This window comes from Rhyacophila brunnea, unplaced genomic scaffold, assembly GCF_057557595.1.
Source record: "Rhyacophila brunnea isolate RB1 unplaced genomic scaffold, BYU_Rbru_1.0 scaffold_12, whole genome shotgun sequence".
NCBI classification, from domain to species: domain Eukaryota; kingdom Metazoa; phylum Arthropoda; class Insecta; order Trichoptera; family Rhyacophilidae; genus Rhyacophila; species Rhyacophila brunnea.
Genome location: NW_028232774.1, coordinates 12,269,404 through 12,292,706, shown reverse-complemented (window position 1 = coordinate 12,292,706; position 23,303 = coordinate 12,269,404). Strand labels below are relative to the sequence as shown.

The 23,303-nt window shown below is 31.7% G+C and overlaps 1 protein-coding gene across 1 annotated transcript in view; it reads right to left on the bottom strand.

Moving 5' to 3' along the window:
* Nucleotides 1-319: 319 nt before the first annotated feature.
* The window catches only part of Neto (Neuropilin and tolloid-like), a 147,560-nt gene continuing 124,576 nt past the window's right edge, over nt 320-23,303 (bottom strand). Inside the window, exons 9-10 of the mRNA XM_085940136.1 lie at nt 600-1,473; nt 320-563 (exon numbers count right to left, since the gene is read on the bottom strand). Coding sequence (XP_085796262.1) covers nt 478-563; nt 600-1,473 — 960 coding nt within the window. The 3' untranslated portion in view covers nt 320-477. The remainder of the gene's footprint in view (nt 564-599; nt 1,474-23,303) is intronic.

The following is a 23,303-nucleotide window of genomic DNA, read 5'->3' as shown; positions in this document are numbered from 1 at the left end:
ACTATTTTATAGTATTACAAATTAAGCATGTAAACTAATTTAGTTTTGCTATGAAAAATATGACTGTAAAAATGTGATATTTTCCAAAGAGAAAACAGTGTTGTAAAAAAGCTTAAAATCTTGAATTTCATAAGAAATTATAATAAAAACTTAACTTAAGTAGGTAGTAAAAATAGAGATTCATCTATCTAGTATTTACATGAAACTAAAATGACAGAACATCTTCAAATATCACGTATTAAAAAAAAAATCGCAGGCACCATTATTCCCATACATACTCTCAATAGCAAAAAAGTCCTCATCATAAGTTTGAGTCTGACAGTTTCTCACGAAAATAACCGGTGATTTGTAAACAGACAACGGTCCTAAACCATGTCCGGGATTTTTGAGAACACCGCAGCTCCCTTGGTTCATAGTTCTCAAGAAATTCCTCGGCGTTCTTCTTTTGTAAGGTTCCCATTCAGAAATCTCCTCCTGTCAGTGGCTTTTGGTCATGATGATCACATCAGGTGCAGATTTCGTTGTCTCCACACTATAAGGCCTCTTGTCGTGGTGCTTCTTGACTTGTTCCCCTGAGTATAAATCTCCTGGTTTGTTACCGTCTTTTTGATATCTTTTCGCTTGTCTTTCATGATACGAAGGACTCTCTGATCTCATTTTTGTTTCAGTTGGTTGATTTCTATTCTTTCTATCATCTAATGTAAACTGGCTCTGTTCGTTTCTTCTGTTGTCCAAATTTCTGTCCGTATCTGAAAAGTTTCCATTATTTTCTTCACCGAATTGGTCCATTTCTATGACAGCTTCAGCTTTATATTTGGGATCTCTTGTCCTACCACTTAAAGATCTACTATCGACCCTTTGAACTGTGCTACCACTGTATCCAAATGTAGAAAATGGTGTTGATTCAGTTTGGTTATATGGGGTTCTTGCACTTGAAGTTGATGAATTGATATCTCTGTCTCTAGTAGGCTTTCTTGAATAATCTATACTTGGAGGTGGCGGAGAAAAACTGCCATCTGAAGAGTCTCGATGCCCAAAAGCTGAAGTCTGAAATAAACTTTCTCTAGTCTGACATGACATGTCACACATCTCTGGAATATTTCTAGTAGAAGTCATATCATTATTTCCATGATTGTCTGAGCCAGATTTTTCAGAAATATTATCTTGGTTTTGAGTTTCTGCATCTTGTCTGTGTAAACTTTGCTGCCTTACTAATATCTCGTTATCTCTGTTGTTTGCATTGTGTGGAATTGCATCCACGCTGCTTCGTTCTCTTTCTCGATTTCCTTGCAAAATAATAGGGAGAATCTCTCCAATTCCTGGAACGTAGCAGTCAGCGGCATCAAGCTGACGAGACCCTCGGGATGGTAGGCTGTCTTGTTTGATTTGAATCTTGGAGACAGGTTCGGAAATTTTCGTTTGGGTTCGGCCTAATTCATCAAGATCACCTTCGCGGGACTGTCTGATGTGCTCCTGTAAGGAATAAAAAAGAAAATGTTTAAGCTTTTATAAAGATGTCATCATCTTGAAAAATTAAAGAAGATAATTATTACAAAAAATATTTATTTAATTATTTTGTAAAATATCTTTGCACTACAGTTTTGTACCTAATCAAATTAAATAAAAACACAAAATACAGTAACCTTAATAATAAACTGTATAATATTTGCCCTAAGCGTTTATTTGTTTTTATTTAATTTAATTTAATAGTTTTTGAACATAAATCATTTTGAAAACACTTCTGAGAAAATGTATTATAACCAATAGAAAAAATCTTTGAAAAAAGTAAGACACCCCGCAGAAATCGACCCTGCATATCTTGGGCTTCGCGCCCATGCACATTGACCACGATGCTAAAAAGGCGCCGTACTAAATTGCGACAAATTTTAACTTATGGCTCTCCCGGCGGCTCTCGTGGTGCAGTGGGTAAGGCGCTGGCCTTCCATCCGAGAGTTCTGGGTTCGATTCCCGATCATGACAAAAACATTTATGTGTTTTTCTCAAAGCCTGGGTGTTTGTGATTGTTCAAAATTACTAACAACCACCTTGTATGAAAAAGCAAGGACATGGTTATTAATAATTCTAAAAAAAAAAAAAAACTTATAATACTCTCTGAAGCGATTTAACTTTAACCTTAACAGGAAGCCAGCGGCAAACAAATTTAAAAAATAGCCTATATACTGGATTATTTGCTAAGTTAAGTTAGGTTTTCATTCTTAAATTCATGAATTTTGCCAAAATCGGCTAATAAAATTGAATTAATGTTCATATTCATAGAATCTAATAAAATAGGAGACCGTATGGTAATCTCTTTCCGATAAGAGCTCACGGTGAACTGTGCTACGGTTAAATGTAATAAATACAATTTACATGTACCTAACCATGATATTCATAGACACCTTCAATAATTTTCAACTTTATAACATATACATATCATAGGTTGCTGCCAAAAGTTGGTAAGTCGATAATTTACGTATTTAGAGTTAAAAACGGATTAAGTGTCTATATATAAATATGTATGTTAGGAATAAAATCAAGGTCATCCACATAAATCAGAATACGCACATAAATCAGAAAGAGATTATCACTATGGCTGGTTTGAGAGGACGTGTCAAACTTGAAATTACAATTATTACTCCATAACATGATTTTGAGACTTACCAACTTTTGGCAGTAGTACCCCGCGATATATAAATTATTTGATTAATTCTAACCGATTTGATTAGAGTAATATCGTTGCTTTAATTGAATATTAAATTATTTGGTACCTACTACTTAATATGCAGTATAAAATAACGTTACATAATAAGGGGGGTCGTAATAGAATTTGATGTGGACCTGTATACTTTAAGTGCATAATAAGTAGGTACACGATCGTTTAATGGGATCAAATTTGTGCCTTATTTTTATTGCTTACTCGTTCTTGGCTACTTCTTACTTAAACACAGCCCTCCAATTAGGGAAATGGCGCCCGATCTGACAATAACACGGTTAAAAAAGCTTTTAAGTTTGAAATAAAAATGCCAGCTTTTAAATTTTTATCTTTTCACTTGTGAACCCACGCCTCCGCGAAATACCGGGTGACCAACAAATTTTTTGAATATATAAATAAGACGATACATTAAAACCCCCCCTTAAAAGTATATTATGTATAATAAAGTTAAAATTTTAAAATTATAAGAAAAAATCAATATACCTAATATTATTATAATATCGTCGGTGTTTTGTAAAAAGGGCGAATTAACCAAAATTCTATTTTACAGGAGGAGGATTTTTAACTATTGATATTTATTTGTTTATGACCTGTACATGATTATCAATATTTAACAAGTTTATAATAAAGCTTAGAAAAAATACTGTCAGTATAATAGGCATTAATATATAATATTTTAAAAGGCCTAATATGTCACATTCGCTTTTAATTCGTAATTTTAATTAATTTATAGACTGATAATCGACTAAGATTATCGTTTTTAATTACTTTCCTGTGGAGATACAAATTCGCCGTTTTTACACAACAAAGCTAGTGGGGTACATATTATTGTATTTTCATTAAAATCTCGATTTCGCCAAAATGGTTGATTCGCCCTTTTTACAAAACACCGACGATATAGGTAACTCAACGGTATTATAGTAAAATAATGTAACCATTAATAGTATGCCATATCTTTTTGTGCGAATAAATTATACAGTACTAATGTAATTATTGTTGCGGTTACTATTGTCCACTGCACTTACATCAAGCGTATTGTATCGTTTCTCTCGGTCGGCGCATCTTTTACTATGTCTTGTTTCGTGTCAAAACTATCAAACCTCACAGTAATGTGGTAGATGTGTTTATACATAGTAATTAATCATATGGCGGTGTGTCAAAAGGGTTTGACGAGTGATTTTTAATTATTCACGAAGTTTTACTGGATTGAGGACGCCAATAATAATTTATCTTTTTATTGTAAGGGGGCTCTAAAGCATGTCAGTGCGTCGATCATATTAGGATCTCTACTCGTAATATCGGCTCTTCTTATTTGCTGAGTATTGTTTCCCTGTTTTGAAGGTTGTCTCGAAATGTTTTTAATCAGACATTCAATATGGATCAAGGTCGTCGAAATTAAAAGCGATTAAATTCATCAAACCATAAATCCGGTTATTACACGTTCAATCTGGTATCTGGATCACGACCTGACTTGATCGCGATAGAAACTGAACCTCTGACACCTGTCTCAGAGATCGCAAAAGAAAATTATGGTACTGAGTTCATATAAGATACATGGACCAAAATTAATGTGTTAATCTTAATATTTTACAATATTTTTTAGTTTAAAAGACTTTTTTTTATACATATAGCAAAATGTAGAATGCAACACAGAAACTCCAAAAAATATTCACGATATCTCTCGATACGGTTGTCATTATAAACATAATTTTAATCTTAACTACGTTTCTATAAAAATAGTTTTATGTTAATATTGCTTGCAATAATTCTTTTATATAATTCCATCATTGGCGTCATTAATTGAGTAAAACTGGATGAATGTTGAAACTTGAAAACTTCTCCTCAAATCCTTTCAATACACTTGATGAATGATGTGAATAGATCTCAGCATTCGTACAGATGCGTCCGAGTATTCTTCAGAGAATTTTGTATTCAAATACTTGGGTAGCCTTATCTTGTTTCTCCGTTCGGCTCCAGGTTTCACACCTATTTATATAGAGCAATTGGTTTTACGATCACTTTGTATACTGAGAATTTTGGCTTTTTTGATAATAGCTTCGGACCTGAACAGATTCTTTAGTGTGAAAAAATGCTGCATTTCCACTATTCAGTCTGATGGCAAGTTCTAGATTTATCTCTTTCTTTTGGGAGATATTGGTTCCCAAGTACTTAAAAACATCAGTGCTCTCATGATATGTCGAGTTACCCACTAAAAAGTTTCCTGGATATCTATTATTCCTCGTTTTGTCTTTTCAATATCAGCTTTGGCCTACAACCTTTCAACATTGAAAATAATATACAAGTTTTTAAGAATTTTGATTCGTTATTATAGTAATAACATAATTTTGAAAAACCTCAGAAATTTACATACTTATTAGAAAAAATTCCAGAAAAGAAAGGTGCACCGAATTGGATTTAAACTCAAGTCTTACACTTTCCGGGTGAGTGCTTTGATTTGTAAGCTATTAATCCGTCTATAATTCATGAAAATTATCTATGATGTGAGATGTGATGTGATAATACGGTTTAGCGTTTACAGTAAGCGATGCAAAACACAGAGTCAACCGTTTCACTCAGCAGTGAGCTGATTACAATATTTTAATTCGATAAGAATGGTTGGCGAAGAATGATTAAATAACTAGCAGATCAACAATCGAGTAGTAGCGATAGTTATGCGTCAAATACATTATCATAACGTTATGTGATGTCACGTGCTGTCACAGTAAGTTTCCACTACGGTAAAAAGTGTGTAGTGTCATTTTTTTGGTATCTAAAATGTTATTGGACAAAAGCTTCCATCCAGTAGCAAATTTTAAGCCTTTAAACGAACATTGTCAGTTAGCAAAATCTGTCAAAATCGTAGGACAACATTAAGGTAACTTTAACGTACACATACTTAGAAAGTGTACAAATTAATTGAAATTATCGTGAATATCGAATAATAATTCAAATAACTATTAAATTAGTGTTGGCACTTTCCATTATTGAATTTGTAGTTGTAGTGATTATTCAAAATATTCTGCGGAATGACGAAACTATAGACTAAGTTTGTCGCGTACCAGCATGTGATAGCACGTGACGTGATCATAATGTAATCGCAGCATTATTAATTGTATAGAGTAGTGCGCATGAACGATCGCAAAACTGGCCCGATTCAAAAAATTGTGTTCTGTCACAGATCGTCCGGCCAAGTACGTTACGTCATTTTTAGCGCGCGTTTCCAATGATAGAATCGGTTGAATGCTAATACAATGTACGTATCCACAATACATACTGCCAAAATCATTCTATTCCGCAGTGTTTACGTTTATATCGGCTAAGTACGATCCTCCAATTAATTAATTGTTCATACGTGCTTAGCCAAAAGCGCGAATAAAATTGAGGTGCATGTCGCCTACTGTCACGCTGTCGCGGTGACAAATTTGGTCTATGGTTTCGTCATTTTGCAGACTATTTTGAATGATCACCATCTTTGTAAATTCACCGAAGAATGACACCGATAAAGAGTGCCTACTATGATGTATTAGTAATTTGAATTATTATTAATTATTCATGCTAATTTCAATTAATTTTAACAGTTTCTACGTATGCGTGCGTTAAAATTACTTGCAACATGACATCCATAGATAATATTTTGAACAGAACCCAACCTGCAGACCATAGATAATATACAACGTTCTTACATAAAATACATAGTGCCAACCGCTAAAAACGAAAAAACGTGATTTTGACATGAAGAGTGTAGGCAGATAAAAGGTGATAAAAATATTGATTGAATCATGCAGTGTCGATGCAGTGCAGTTCAACGTGAGGTGACCTTATTGTTGTTCTGGTGATTTTGACAGATTTTTCTAATTGAAAATGTTCGTTTAAAAGTTCAAAATGTGCTACGGGATAGGAGAATCAGTCAGTAGGCGACATGCACCTCAATTTGATCGGAACTTACGTGTTTATGTGTGAAAGAGATAGTTTATTTAAGCAATGTACGCAATATGGAAAAGTCTCAAGATTTAATTAAATAATATTTTTTTAGCATTCAATAATATATCAATATTTTTTTAAACACCGTATAAATATTATGGGTGCCATCACTTTTACAGCAAATATAAATCCATGATTAGTGTAAAAAATAATGTAAGCGATTTGCTTGATCCAATTAGCCAGGGAATATTAATTTTTACTCTTGATTACTTTTTTAATAAAAGATTTTTCAATAAACGATACTTGGAATAATAAAACGTGAGTACGTACCTACTAGGAATTTATTGACCCGTAAACATTATTTCGGATGGAATTTCTATTGTAATTGAGAGAAGAAATTTTTCTACTTTAGATTATAGTTTAATTGAATACCAAAAAACCTAAACACTTAAGTATTTATTCATAAAGAATTTAGTGTGTTTTTTATTGCTTAGATACTTGTGGAATACTTGGCATTCATTGCTTTAATAAAACGTTCAACATTTTGTTTGAAATTAATATTATTAATAATATAAACTACTCATTTTAAATAACAATAATCTTCATAATTTAATATCAATCTAACAAGAAAAAAATAAAACTTTGTAAATTTAAGCTAAATATCAATTTGTATTTTACATCGTCACTTAAAAACTACAACTAGGCAACTCTGATTTGGTCATTGTTGGGGAAATGAAATTAAAGCCTTACTCGATTAACATATTAAACCTAGGTTATAATTATTATTTAAAATAAAAAGAGAAAATTGTGTTTGTCTAATTAGAAAGAATTAAATAATGTTCAATTGTATGAAAAAATATTGTAGATATATTATTTTATTTATTTAATGCATATGTTATGTTTTTAAAGTTATCTAATATTTTCAAATGCGGCGCTCGTGGTGCAGTGGGTAACGCACTGGCCTTCCGCCCGAGCATTCTGGGTTCGATTCCCGGTGAGGACACAATATTTATGTATTTTTTATCAAAGCCTGGGTGTTTGTGATTGTCCAAAATTACTAACAACCACCTTGTACGAAAAAGCAAGGACATGGTTATTAATAATTCTAAAAAAAAATGTTTTCAAACACAAAATTAATACAGACCCCATTAACTTATGACTTAGATATTACATAGTCTTATCATGTTGTAGAGAAGGAAACGTAGAATCATACCATTCAATAGATATTTCAAAACTAGTGAAAATCAAGTTATCTAGTTGTAGTATTGAGGTGGCGATATATATTTGTTAAATATACAAATGTTTTCTTGTTATTGATTAGACATGTTTTGTGGGTTTATAGGTATTCCTCATATCTATATTTTTAAATATATTTACATTCCCTTAAAATTATCACTAAGTTGTAAATTATATAATCACCATTTTTAGCCAAAAATAAAAACACGCATATAAATAAAGTAATATTTAATTTATACGGAAACTCAGCTGTTTTCTACCTTTACCTAAGTAACGAGTTCGATTTAATAATTTTTAATATTGCGGAAAATATAACCGAATAACAACAAATTAATTAAAAATAATATACTTTGTGTTGGCAGCATTGGGTGAATGTGTAAATAAAATGAAACTGGCAACCTGTTGTTGTCTCATTTCCTTACTAACATAATTTAATTTGTGATGATATGCAACATTCCATTTAAATTTGAAATTATAATATATTCGTAACAAAAAATCTTAAAATATTATAACAGTAAGTACAAAAATGCAAGTATGGATTTGCAAAATAAATCCCAACGCGCCAATAACAATTATTTTCTTACAAATTAATTTGCCACATACAATGTCTTGTAGCTAACATCATTATGCATCTTAGAAGCAATTTTTCAGCTTCACTTTTGTTTAGAAAACATACATCTCTTTCAACATCATAGCAGTTAAAACGCGACAACGCTGTTGCTTGTAACGCAATGTATCATTTTAGTTGTCGAGTATTATAATAGTCTATGAGTTATCAAAATTGCAGTACCTATTCTTGTTATTTTTTTCGTAGTTTATGTAATTTTATAATCAAATGATTTAATTATTATTAAGTTCGTAAACTACAAGAAATCTTGCTACTTAATCTTATTACAGTAGCTAGAAAACTTTAGAAAAATAGTTAGATTTTTATAAATTATTCAAAAGCAGCGAAAATCAGACATCTCTTGGCCATTCTGTGTATTGTTTGCGGGATTGGGTGTTGTTGTTACAGTAAGTAGCTTTCGTAAGTTTAGGCGTAAGCAAAATTTGTAAAGTGTCCGTAGGATTTTTAGCACAATAAGGCTGAGATATCTTTGCAATTAATCTACCTTTAAGGACCCTTTGAACGTGCTCGCCCTCCTATTTTTGTATAACTCGGTCGCACTAATAATAGGAATTTCACGCGTAATAAGAGATAAAATATGGACAAAGGAAAACAAGCATAGCAAACACATTAAACGAGTGTATTTATAAAAAAATCTTTTCTTAATGGTCACTTAAGACCATTTAATTATTTGGTTTACTGAGGTTATTACTGAAATTCACAGAACAATAATAATGATCATTGTGTACTTTCATGCTTTTGTATTTTTGATTATGCGTTGCTTCATCACTGATGATGTCGTTCACTTTTTCAATAATCTCCTTATTTTTCGCCAGGGTATAAAAACGAGTATTATTTTTTCAATATTCGATACATGGCAGAGTTCGTTCGTGAATACCATCTGTAAGCATTGATATACTACTAGATGAGGAATTCCCATACAAGTGTCATTTTAAAAATGTACCACAATAGATATTACGAATATCGTCTTATAATATTTCCTTGTAGGTATAATGCGTTAAGACCGTTAACATGGATTCCCGAATTTCACCCGTATTGCCCTAGCTGTAAAACTAAATTTGCGTTCTTGGAATAGTGACCCTAAGGGTGTATGCAACAAAGCTTGCAGGCTACCAAAAATTCATGTCTGAGCGGACAGAGCAAGTCGTCATGCGCTGACTATTAGTTAGAGTAAGATGCTAGCTAGATCGGGCTTACTCATAATTATTGCCAGGTCGTTTTCGAGACCAATATTAAGTGAGCTTATATCGAGTTAAGTCCGCTGATATTAAAACAGTAAGTTTTAACACTGGCCGAGTCGCTGAAAATCGGGCGTCATTTTAAGAAGCATATGATTCATCCAGTAGTATATCAATGTCTGTAAGGGATCTTGGCATTACGTTTGACAGTAAACTGATGCTTAGTGGCCATATGAATATTATGTGTAAAAAAAGTGCTACCAATGTTGGGCTACGTCTTGCGCAGTTTAAGGGTGTTTTCGTATTAAAAATTCTTTATAATTTGCTGTATGGATACTATCCGTGGTTTTATCTAACTGATTTTCTCTAAGGTATGCTTACATAATGTAGATATAGATAGATATCTATATTTGTTATGATTATACGCGGTGTAAATGAGTACTCTGCCATTCTTTGTAATTAGAATTGACCTGTTTTCTTTCTATTTATGAAAATGGAAACTGCTTTACATATTTGTTTTCAAAGCCTTAAAATAATGTTAATTTTTTTGACTATGTCCGATCCTAAGAATATCATAATAATATGGGCCTCAATAAAGTGGAGGTTTATATTCACAGATTTTTTTATTTTTAAGTGAAATGGATGATTCCGACATAAATTTAAAAAAAACAATACGTGTATTTGCCAGATTCAGGTTTTGAACCCAAGGATCCACGACATTATAATCCAACGCGTAAGCCGTAATTATTTTGTTTTATCAAAATATATAATATATACATAGATAGGTAAGTAATATAGATAATAATTTATTGAGAATGTTTCAATTAATTTTGAGAAAGAGTTTGAAGAGAGAGTCAAGTTGCGGCTCTAAATTAGATAAGCAAACACGTACCTCATCATCTACTATCTACCTATTTCAAAAATATACGTCGCCAAAGATTTTAATGGCTTATCGAGGATATTAACTCCAAACCAAAATCCAAATTGCTGGTAAATCTAGTTAAAAAAAATGAGGCTTTGTACACAGGATCGTTTTTCAAGTATATTAAATATTCTTCCACTGGTAATGTACCTTCAAACACACATTGAAAAATAATATGTTGATTTTAACATACCTAAATAATATTGAAAACACTTCTGAGAAAATTATATAATATTACCAGTAAAAAAATCTTTTCTGAAAAAAGTAAGACACCCCGCAGAAATCAAATCTGCATCTCTCGAGCTTTGCGCCCATGCACATAGACCACTATGCTAAAGGCGCCATACTTAATTGTAACAAATTTTAACTAATGGCTCATAATAAACTCTCTGAAGCACTTTCCAAATTGAATTACTATTGTAGATTGTAATAATTACTAAGTGTTTTCAATATTTTGTATATTCAATAATTAGAATGTTCTTGCATTCTTAAATCTTGTGAATTATTCGTTGAAAAAAAAAATGTCATGTCATGTTGTGAATTTAGTTTAAGCTAAAGTATTTACTTATTAAATTTACCTTTAAAATAAATCTTAGAGTGTATGAAGCATGCTACAAAAGAATACGCAATGCAAAAGACATTGCAGTTAATTTAATCATTAGCCTCAATAACCTTTTTCAGTTTCACTTTCATACGTTTAGTCTCCATCGTTAACATTCTCGCTATGTAAACATTGTTGTCAGTACATACCTACCATAAGCCCTGTCAAAAGTCGAAGCGTCATGCGTCAAGATTATGGAAGTGTTCAGATAACAAGTCTCAAGTGGATGGCCGTCATCTTCGCAAGACGTTCTGTTGCCATTCAACACATTTCTGACGTCTAGATAAAACAGAAGCCGGGAGGGCAGGGAGGGTGAGGTCCCTAAGCGACCCTCTAACGTGAATTAGTCCCCTGTTCAATGTCTGCTATAGCCAACCATTTTGTGTCAGACGAAAAGGTGTCAAATGTCACGACGTAATATATTATACTGTATCCATGTTATAGCTTGGCCTCGTTATGTCATAAAACTCCTAATAAAATCGACATAATAATAGATAATATTTTGCTAGTTCTTTTCGCTTTTCAAAGAAAACAAATGTGAAAAAAACATATATTTAGCCATTGGTTAGCAACTGTTCAATAAATAATACACACAGAGATTAACTAAATGTGTAGAAATTTTATTTAAAGCAGTTTAAATGTTGGTTATATATATTGACATATTTTGAGATAATCGCATAAAACTGTCAAGCCCATTTGGGATTGGAAATAGAATATTTTATTTTTGCCAGCATGTTAGTAAATACATAATTTTGAAAAACACCTTCTGAGAAAATATATTATAACCAATAGAAAAAGCCATCCCGGCAGGGAATCAAACCCTGCATCTCCCGGGTTCACGCCCCATCCGCGTATTACCTCTATGCTACGCGGTGACATACTAATTGCGACAAATTTTAACTATTGGCCACTTTTAATACCTACTCATCAGCGCTCTTCTAAATCAAGCTACTTTGGCAATCGATTTTTGTTTATTAAATCAAAGTAGATACCTATTACTTCAATTACTAACCGACGTCGTGGATTTCTCCAATATTTTTTATGGTTTACTTGAACTTGCTAATAATTTATAATTAACTATCTCTTTTATTCAACGAATAATTCACAAGATTTAAGAATGTACCATTCTAATAATTATTGAACATACATAATTTTGAAAAACATTTTCTGAGAAAATATACTATAGTATAATATATAGTGTATATATATATTATATATAATATAATATTATAATATATTTTCTCAGAAAGTGTTTTTCAAAATTATGTATGTTCAATAATTAGAATGGTACATTCTTAAATCTTGTGAATTATTCGTTGAATAAAAGAAATAGTTAATTTTGTTAGTAAATAATCAGAAAAAGCAAATAGCTAATGTGAATAACTGGAAACTGGATGTAGTCACGATTTTCGGGGTAGTTAATTGAAAATTATTGACACTTTCTTTATGGTCGCGTTCGACCAAATTTGTGTATTTTGATACTAATTTACATGAAATCGTTATAATATACATATTATGTGTGCTTCATAGGCCAAGTGAACCAAGTTTAATCTGGTTAGTTTTGAGTAAAATAGATTCAAACATAATATTTGAGTATTTCTAATTGATTGCTATTCTGAAGTGTTATGTTGGGTACATTTAAATTATTCTGTTACAGAATTAGAAATACTCAAATATTACTTATATTTGAAGATAATTTACTCAAAACTAACCAGAATGAACTTGGTTCACTAGGCTTATGAACCACTCATATATGGTAATTATACCGGATATAGGATAGACTTTTAAATTTATTGGCCGAGATCATGACATACTCTCTCGGCCCAAAAACAACAAGCCACGGGAAGTTACATTTTTAGATCGGCTACTTATCGACGCAGGCGGATGGTAACTAACCTTTTTCGGGTATCTGCCTGAATTCGGATCGCTTATATTAGGTTTTGCTTTTCCAATGTGAAATCGCATCTTCTTAAAAAACGCGTCAATTTAAAATAAAATCAAACTGGTTCAGTTTTGGTCAAACACAATAATAACAGTAATACATCGATTCACAATATGTACTATCAATATAGTATTGCGATGGTAATACTAAATAAAACTGTATAAAAGTCAATAATAAATATGTTTAAATAGGTCGACAATAAATTATAAAAAATGGATAATGAATATAACCAACTTTTCGTCCACATTTGATGTATTTCTATTGTACCAAAAAATTGAGCTATAAGAACCTATTTGATTGTGTATTAATGTAATTACATACGACGGAAGAGTGCTCAGAAAACGAGAATCAAGAGTAATATGCAGAAAAATCAGAAATAATGGAAACTGAAATACCTAACGGGCAAGGAGTAGCAGGTAACCGATCTCGAGTAAGTAATAATCTGGGATAAACTTAAACACGTGTCAAGAATACGTCGAATACTGACAACTGCTATTGGTGTATGCATTGACGATCATTTAATATCGGCGTATAACACACACTATTGCACTTGCATAATGCGTGTTTCATTTTCGTAGCACACTCACACATTCAAAACCCTGCATCAAAATGTAGTGTTTTGAATATTGCCTATCGAAATTATATTTATTATCTGTTCTGTGGTAATATGGTATTAAAAATGGAACTAACCGTCATTGATACCCATAGGTTTTTTTATGATGTCTTGTGAAATCAGTTAATAATTCGGTGATCCATGCAGAACGCGGAACTAAAACTAAGAACTAAACTTGCTACCACGATATTTTTACCGTCTAAAAAATAGTTCATATATAGAACTTTGTAAAATAATCAATGAAATGTTTATTCTTCCCACTAAGTGGGAATTTAAAACTCTGTCTGGGAAATATGATAGATAAGAAACCAAATCAAAGCTAAATTCATGCGATTTTGTCATTGCAATGGTCGATTTGAGGAATGAGGAATGCAATAAGTCAGAGTTAAGAGTGTTCGTTGTCAGTGTGTGTTTGCCTTTGGCGAGTATACACAGCGCCTGAAGATGCCGAAAGGCGAAAACCGGATTGCAAAAACGACTCAAATGGAATAGTACAAAACTTAAATCCATTAGATTTTTTTTCAAATTTAAATTCAAATTCCATCAAGTACCTACCTTCGGTCAATAGTATTAATATTAATGATTGTTTTATATTTAAGTATGTGGAAATACTTTAATTGATTTGGATAACACATGATTGAAATTATTCATTTACTGCATTACCACAGATTACTGTATTGGATTTAAAAACAATTAATAACTAGTACTACTGTCGTACTCGAAATTCAGTGTCCCAGCGTATCTACAGTCGTTTTTACGCTCCTCATTATACCTTCGTGATTTTATGTATTATATAGGGTCTATTTTCTTTTAACTGAAAAATAGATGTAACAAGAATTATTCGGATAACAGGTCATCCAGATAATCGGCGGTCTTCCGCATATTATAGCTCGCATGTAGATGGTGGGTAAAGTCTGCTCTAAATTATGTCACTAAATTCGCTAGTCCCACTTAATTTAGTTCAGGAGCGAGTCTCGCAAATATAGTGCCAAGTTGTAAATTTAAGGATTTTGCTAAGTACTCTTTTTAAGGGATCGACGTTTTATTGCTGCCAACTTCAGAAAATCAGGATGATTTTACATTTGCAGTTAAATTCGGCGCGTAAAATTCACTTTTAACGACATCCAACCCCTAAATAATAATATTATTTAACTGCTCGCTGTAATTCTTTTATTAAAGGCCTCGTTTTATTAGGGGTCGTTCGGGTGTCTGCTGCAAAAATAAGTATAATGGAAATTCGAGGCTTAATTGAATCATACTGAAATGAGCGCTTTAGTTTGTATTTTCATTTATACGGAAAGATGAAGAATAAACCCTCATTATAATATACAAATAAAACTTTAACATAATGAAAGTGACATGACGTATATAAGTGGGAAACCAGTCGAGTTTTGAAATAATCGCAAAGGGCACTGTCTTTTGTGATTAGAAGACAAGTATTGAACTCTCATGAATATTAATTAATGATTGAGTGAGTTGATTTACATTATTTTTTAAAATACGTAGAATACTCATAAGGTTTCAGACACACAGCACACAATGAGAAATATTACTCCCTGATTGGTTAGAAAGGCCTTAATGACAGAACTCACATTATTCATATGTGAGTTATGACACCAACAGTCAACTTTGTTGTTGTTACACGTGGTTTAAAGTGACCTTTGATAGCGACTATTTTTCTTGATAAAGATTTATGCCTTTAGAATCACTTGGTATATTTAATTAAAAAATTACAAAATTGAAAAATGTTAGTTTATGACTCTAGGCGACTTAATTATGCTAGTTTTTGGTCAACGATGTTGAAGACAACTGATTTGAAAGAAACAATCACAATTAGGACTGCAAATATAATTTTATAAGTAATATGCATATTATAATATAACATACCCAGCGTTGCCAATTTAGCCTTTAGCTTGCAAAAAACATTTTTTGATACCTCCAACAATTTTAAATGTACTGAAAATACGCTAGATATTTAGTTTATTTATTTTCATGCGCATCAAATTTCTGACTATCAGATGTCTATTTAATGCGGGTAGGTCGGTACCTATTTTAGTAGTTTGAGAAATAAAACTACATAATTTAACACGTTGAAAAAATAGGAGCATTCATGGCTTAGTAGTAAAATGGTATCACATAATTTAATGTATGCTTAGGTATGTGACTTCAGTTTGACAATATTATCAGACTAACATAAAACGACACTTGATCGCCGTTGAGACATCTGTTGTCAATTTAAAAATATATTTCTGTTAAAATGTGTAGTTTAATAAGTATGGACATTTTTTCGATTACGGGACTTTTTTCTATAACACGCGAAGGGAAAGAAAGGTATAATTAAATGAATAATTACAAGATAAAAAAAACTTTTTATATAGAACGTTTTTAAATTTTCTGTTGAATCACTTAAACTTGACTTGACTAGCTTAAACGATCAAAAAAAATTGTATTTGATAGAAATAATACTGAAATTTCATTTTGACACTCATATTGATTTCCATAGTAACGTACGTGTGTATATTAATTAATATTTAGTTAGGTTAGCAACCAATAATAGTGGATTAGATTACGGATTTCTTCCGAAATAACTTTTCATACAAAACAGAATTAACTGAAAATGAAATCAATTCTACTTAAAAATGGCTAAAAGTATTATCAAATGCATTGCCATCGTGTTCTGATATATTCCAAAAGTTTCAAATGTCTAGATAGTCGGGAAGTTAGTTAAAAATCGATTGCAAGATTTGTACCGGACAAACAACCACCGGAAAAATAAGAATACGACCTAATAAAAACGTTGTAAAAGGTAAATTTCCTTGCAATTTTATTTTCACAAAATCTAGCTTTTTTTCGTACCCCGTCTGGCATGTTATTGTCAACGACAGTTGGCAACACTAAACATAACATGTCTTCAACGTCATTAAAATAAATTTATATAAAATTTACGTTAAAAATTTGTCGTAAAACATAAAAAAACGGCGGCTAAATGAATATAAACTCTGCAATCAACATTTGCCTTAATTATATTTAACTAACAAACGGAGCTTGATTTGATATTTTATGAATATACCTACATACTATTACGTGTAGTGTCCATGTACATACTTATAGAATCAACTCCAAGAAAAATATTTAATAAATGACAAACAGAGGTTACAAACTTTGAAATTAATACTTAATAATTTACTATTTATAATAATTACAAGAAACGTAAATAATAAAAAACTTGGCTAGCTCCAGACGTTTGTTAATATTAAATCAGTTAAGACATTTACCTTAATTGATCATAAAACAGACTGCCACCTGATTATTGTTATTTGAAGTACATCAGGTAAAACGTAGTTATAAGAAATATGTGTCGCTACATTTCAAAATCAGCCAAGTCCACCTTTAGGTATTTTTGACTTTTTTGTGAATTGCTGAAGAACTACTTCTTTTTAACATCTCTGGATTATTAAAATGTGGAATTTATTAATTTTAAATATTCTTTACTTGAAACCTTTCACCCTTGTGACTGTGTATTTGAGAAAACAAAAAGCTGTTTTTCTCCCATTCATCTATTATGGACTTGGCTGATTTTGAAATCTAGTGACACATATATCGCAGGAATCATAGACAGATCAATAGCTCATATATAGGTGAAAGTAACAACACGGACATTGAAAGACGTGAGTTTGAGTCCCAACTTGGTTAAACTTAGATTTTTTTCTAATACGCATTCTTTTGACGTTGTTTAAAATTATGTTTTTTTTTCAATGAAAAAAGTCATTCCTTTTATTATTATGATAATCCAATCTTATTGCTTATAGTCATTTATACATAAAGCTCGTCTCAATTTGCAGATACGACGTCAACAACAATAATATATAGATCTACCATTATCCTCCACTTCTTTACGTCGTGTGCTATTGTCTATAATTGTCAATCTAACGTAGTTATGGTGTTTTTATGATCTATTTTCTTGTTGTAATTAATTCTTTCTTGACCTTCCTTGCTCGGATATAATCTCGTATTAAGGTGACGCATCAGTGAAACGCCAAATAATTTTCAACTGTAGGCGCGACGAAATTTTGGACTCGCTCGCATTTAGTGAGAGAACGTCGAGCCAGAAACACGTCACTTTGCTGCGTAATGGCGACGGGCCAATTAATTCTAAAATCGTGTAAAGATGACTAAAAACGTAATCCATTTACTTTAAAAAGAAAACATGTCAATGAATATATTATTATTGTTACTAATAGAACAATAAACAGAACATAAAATGGACGTATGTTGGATTTATATGACAAATAATATTTCGTTTGACAGGCGTCATTTGCACCCTCGACCCGCAATCCGCGCATCGCCTAGCAACGATATTTTTAGACCTTGCCTCAACTAATGCAATGCCTTAACATTAATGTGACAAGCCTATTCTCATTGAAGCGTAAATATGTCTACATTAATTTTATATATCAACATTGATAATAACTCTAATATAACAATACAAATTAATACATAAGTGTATATCAGTGGCGAAGGGTGGAGGTAGGTTGTTAAGATCCGCACATTCACTAAACACTAAACTTTGTCAGTCATATATATTTGTTTTCATTGAAATAAGAATACAATTTATAGATGGTGTTGGATAGTTTTTAAAATTCAATTAAACTCTGCGAAAACCAAGCCTTCAAAAGAGATTCTAAGATGTGCACTTTGGTTTGGAAAACTTGTAAAAAAATGTCAGCTCAAAGTTTTTAACCTATGCACTCAAAGGAGCAATGGACTCTGAGAGTTGTACACAGACAATAAAAATGAAATCGACCTCGAAAAATCTCAAAAAATACTAAACAACAAAATAACGCAAAACTACACAAAATATCGAATTCTGGTCATTAAAAAAATTAAAGGAATACGCGGAAAACATTGCAATGACACGGCACTCAATACAGACTATTTCTAAAATCTCCATCGAATAACAGAATCAACTTCAAAATAAAGCAACGGCATACCCTAACCGTAATGAATTAAAAAAAAACTTTGCATTCAGAAATTTTATAAAAAATAGGATGTGATACCAGATTTTTGGTTTGCCTAAATTGATAAAACAATAATCAATTCTTTTCGAACTTGTTTCTCACATGATAAATGTTGATTATAAAAATGCCCTTTAGCGGTATAATAATTTGACGAGTTCATTTATATATGCAGAATATTATTGAATATATAAGCCCTGCCTACTGAAAATCAAAAGTGGATAAAAAATATTCTTCCATAAAATATTTAAAATGATGTATGGTGTAATGGCATAATTTTATTACTGGTATCTACTATGCCATGGATTAGGAAGAGTGTATAAACCAACAAAGACTATCTACACATTGTAGTATTAATTTAATGAAAACAAATGCGTTTGACTGACAAAGTTTAGTGTGCACTATTTATGTCGGATCTTAACAGCTTACCTCCACCCACTGTTATATATTTTAACAAATTTTACTGCTCAAATAAATAATGTTTATGGTTCACTCAAACAATAGAAATAATTACAAGATAAAAAGAACTTTTTATATACGACGTTTTTAAATTTTCTGTTGAATCATATAAACTTGACATGACTAGCTTAAACGATCAAAAAAAATGTATTTGATAGAAATAATACGGATTTCTTCCGAAATAACTTTTCATACAAAACAGAATTTAAAAAATCAAATGAATTTAATTCTACTTAAAATGCCTAAAAGTATTAAAAAAATGCATTAGCGTCGTGTTCTGATATATTTTAAAAGTTTCAAATGTCTAGCTAGTCGGTAAGTTAGTTAAAAATCGATTGCAAGATTTGTACCGGACAAATAAGAATACGACCTAATAAAAACGTTGTAAAAAATAATGGGAACGTTGATCGAGCGGCATTTCCGATTCCTATAAATTTAAGATACAGAAGTGTAGACGTTGAATTATTGTTTATGGTAAGCTAGGCCGTGGCTACAGAAGAACACCCTAGCCATTGCCTACTGAAGAAGGAAGCCGATACATTACACGACTGGTCCTACTTTTCGCCCCTCCCGTTGACTATGGATGACCTGTCATTGTCTATAGAGTGCTCATACTGACGCGTCTGTCGTGTTCACTTGTCGGAGTATTCTTAGTTTCAGATTTCTTTCAGATTATTTTAACGTATCTTGGAGATCTTGGAGTTCATCTGATTTAGTGGTTATGTGTTATTAATAATTGGAAGTGACGAGCAAAGTAAGTAAACTTCTTCTGTGTATAATAATATCATAATACACTAGGACATTTGTCAATGAGACAGTCGATTCTAAATGACAATAACTAATAACTTATTTTTTATACTCTTCAGTCATTATAGAATACCATACTCTGCTTGCAAGTACGTTAGCAATAAATAGCATGGGAGTGGACCACTCATTGCTTGTGAAAAAAATTATGCTCAGGCTTTATTAATCTAAAGATGACGGTACCCTAACTCAACACTACATCTCTATTCAGAGCAGTAACACACAATGAAAATATGTAAGTACGACCAAAATTGTCGCCAATGCAGTGATAACGGATAAGGCACAAAAAGAAGAAGATTAATACAACATTCCAAAGCCTCTATTTGTGACCCCAATAAATTAAAAGACACTTTAAATTTAACCCATTTACGCATAACCAGAACAATGTAATAAACGTGTTTAATATCAGAGAGAGAGAGAGAGAGATTGAGAGTGTGTGTGTGAGAGAGAGAGAGGAATAGGTCACCCTGAATTTATTTCTAAAACTTAATCACTAAGTGAAGCAGGAAAAATTTACGTCCCGAATATGTCAGGGGAGAAGTGAGAGCTAAGTCCATATTGTTCATACGGTCACAAATATATTCCCATTAGGGGTGGAAGCCACAAATTTAAACCGCTATGCATACATTTCCGCAATAAATACATATTTTCGAGGCTTTTTCGCGCAGCCTCGTTAATTATGCAAGGAGCCGCCGGCGACGGGGTGGAGGGATGCTGCGGGACGGGGTGACGGGGAAACCCATTGCGAAAATATTCTTGGGCAGAATCGGGCAACAAATGACTCGTGAAATGAGCGCGGGGAATATTTGGATGGAATAGGTTATGACCCCAACGATACCATGGTAACAAAATATTTTATGAAGAACAAACAGTCTGATTGATGTTTGAAAATTTAAAATTATTTATCAATTAATACGTTCACAATATTATATAAAATATAAACAAAATATAATGTAAAAAAGATTACATGTACATTCAAATATTTTTTTGTAGGTACAAGGAAGTAATCGAAGTGAAGTCAATTAAACCAAAATGGGTGGTTCACAATATTTATGGATCAAGTCCAATGTTCATAAAATTCGATTTTTCGAATTGGATTCGATCAGTCGCTAGATAATACATATTTATATGTTGTGTGTCAATATCACAATCGTAGCTCTACAATTTTCCGCATAAGTGGCAGTACTAGTATTGATAAGACATCAAATTGAACGTGAATCATGTCCATTTAGACAAATCTTTCAGCAGTATAATTTAAAGAGGTATTTGCTAACATTAATTTGCTAATATTAATAAAGCCTGAATATATTTTATGCTACAACTATTTATTTAAATTGATCCATGTACCTACTATCACAATATGGGATACAGTGAAAACATTCCTGAATTTTACAAAAGGAGTTTTAACTTTAGGTCCAAATATTTCAGGTTCCATTTTGATGGACTTGATCCATAATTATTGTGAACCAGCCATATTATAAACGTACCTACCACATAAACGTCAAATTCGATAGTTTTAACAGAAAACATGACGTATTTAGAGCGTTGACGAGTGACAGAAAATGATGCAATAGGCTTCATGTAAGAGCAGTCGGAAATATTGACTGTATCAATAATTACATTTCCTCTGTATAATTCGTGCGCAGTAGTAGAAATTGGAATCTGCGCAATTTCAAGGTTAAGTTGTTCCAATATAAGTATCATAAAAAAACCACGAATACAAACTCGAAGTGATTTATTTGAACACAATTGTTGCCTTCAATTAGAATCACTAATGGGAGGTAATTACTTCTGTTTTTCTTCGACACACACTTCAATACTTGCCAGAGTAAAAATATTTTATGCAGTCATCAAATGTTTAAAATAAATATAAAGGATAATAAGGCTTCAAAATTATATAAATAGATTATCTACAACGTTTAAGGAATGTCTAGGATCATGCTTTGAAAATGCAATAAAAGCTCCATTTTGACTTACGCTGAGCATGTCCGCCCTTAAGCAGAATTGAATTCATTTTCAGTTAATTCTGTTTTGTATGGAAAGTTATTTCAGAAAAATCCGTAAAAAGTAAAAGACTATTATTGGTTGCTAAGGGGGTGGTCTTAGCAACTAAATTATTAATATATACGTGCGATACTATGGAAATCAAAATGACATTTCAGTATTCTATAGTTGTTTGTTTGTTTTTTTTATTTACTTCGTATCAAGTACAAGTTTGAGCATATTGAGCATAATAATTGAACAACAAATTTAAAAACGTTGTATATAAAAAGTTATTTTTTATCTTGTAATTATTATTGTATATTTTTATGTTTAAAACATAAACGCCATTAATTATCTCGTAATCACGTGAAATGAGTAACGGGGTAGTGTAAATAATGAGTATTTAGTGACAGAATAAAAAACATGCAATTTAATAATATAATTTACTATTAATAATATTATGAGAAGAGATGGATTTTTTCTACAGTAGACGCATAAATAACTAAAAGTACATACTGTGACATCTACATTGGTCTAGTAACTAGAATTTATGCGTTATTGCATAGGATTCAAGTTCATGTTAAATTAAAATGTTTCATTATTCAATCAAAACTATTACATATTTGAACATAAACAAAATATATTATTAAGTTTTTTCATACTACAGAGGCCCAATAAAATGTGGTTATATATGTAAGTAGTTTTTAAATAAAAAAATGCGTGACCTACAACTTTTTTGTGTCTACATCCACTTATATATTACATTAAAATATTTTTTTGATTTCATCTGTATATTCGGATTACCCTTTACCTTACAACAAAGAAGTTTTGTAGTGTTAATTTCCATGGAAAAATATGTAGGAATCGTCCCCATTAACCCTAAAGGTCCAAACCGGGGTGTTTTTAGCAGTATTTCGGAATTGCAAAATGTGTATTGAATAATAAAATGTGCACAGTACTTACGTTTTTACTTCAAAATGGATTGAGCATTAGTGTTTGTGGATTAAGATAAGAAAATATATAATATTATTAACATGTGATGACGAAGAACGAAAAACTACGGATAATGAGATATAATTTTTTTTAAAGGAAGATTTTTAACGACCAATGACGGAGGTCGGCAACATTTTTTTCACCGATGGCGCATACGACATAATACAATGGTGTTATTTTAACAGATTTTTTTTATAACAAATCATTACAAATTCTTCAATACGTATGACCAAAAATTAGGGTAAATTTCAAAACCCGCTAAAATGGTTGGGTGTGTTTTTCAAATACCGCTAAA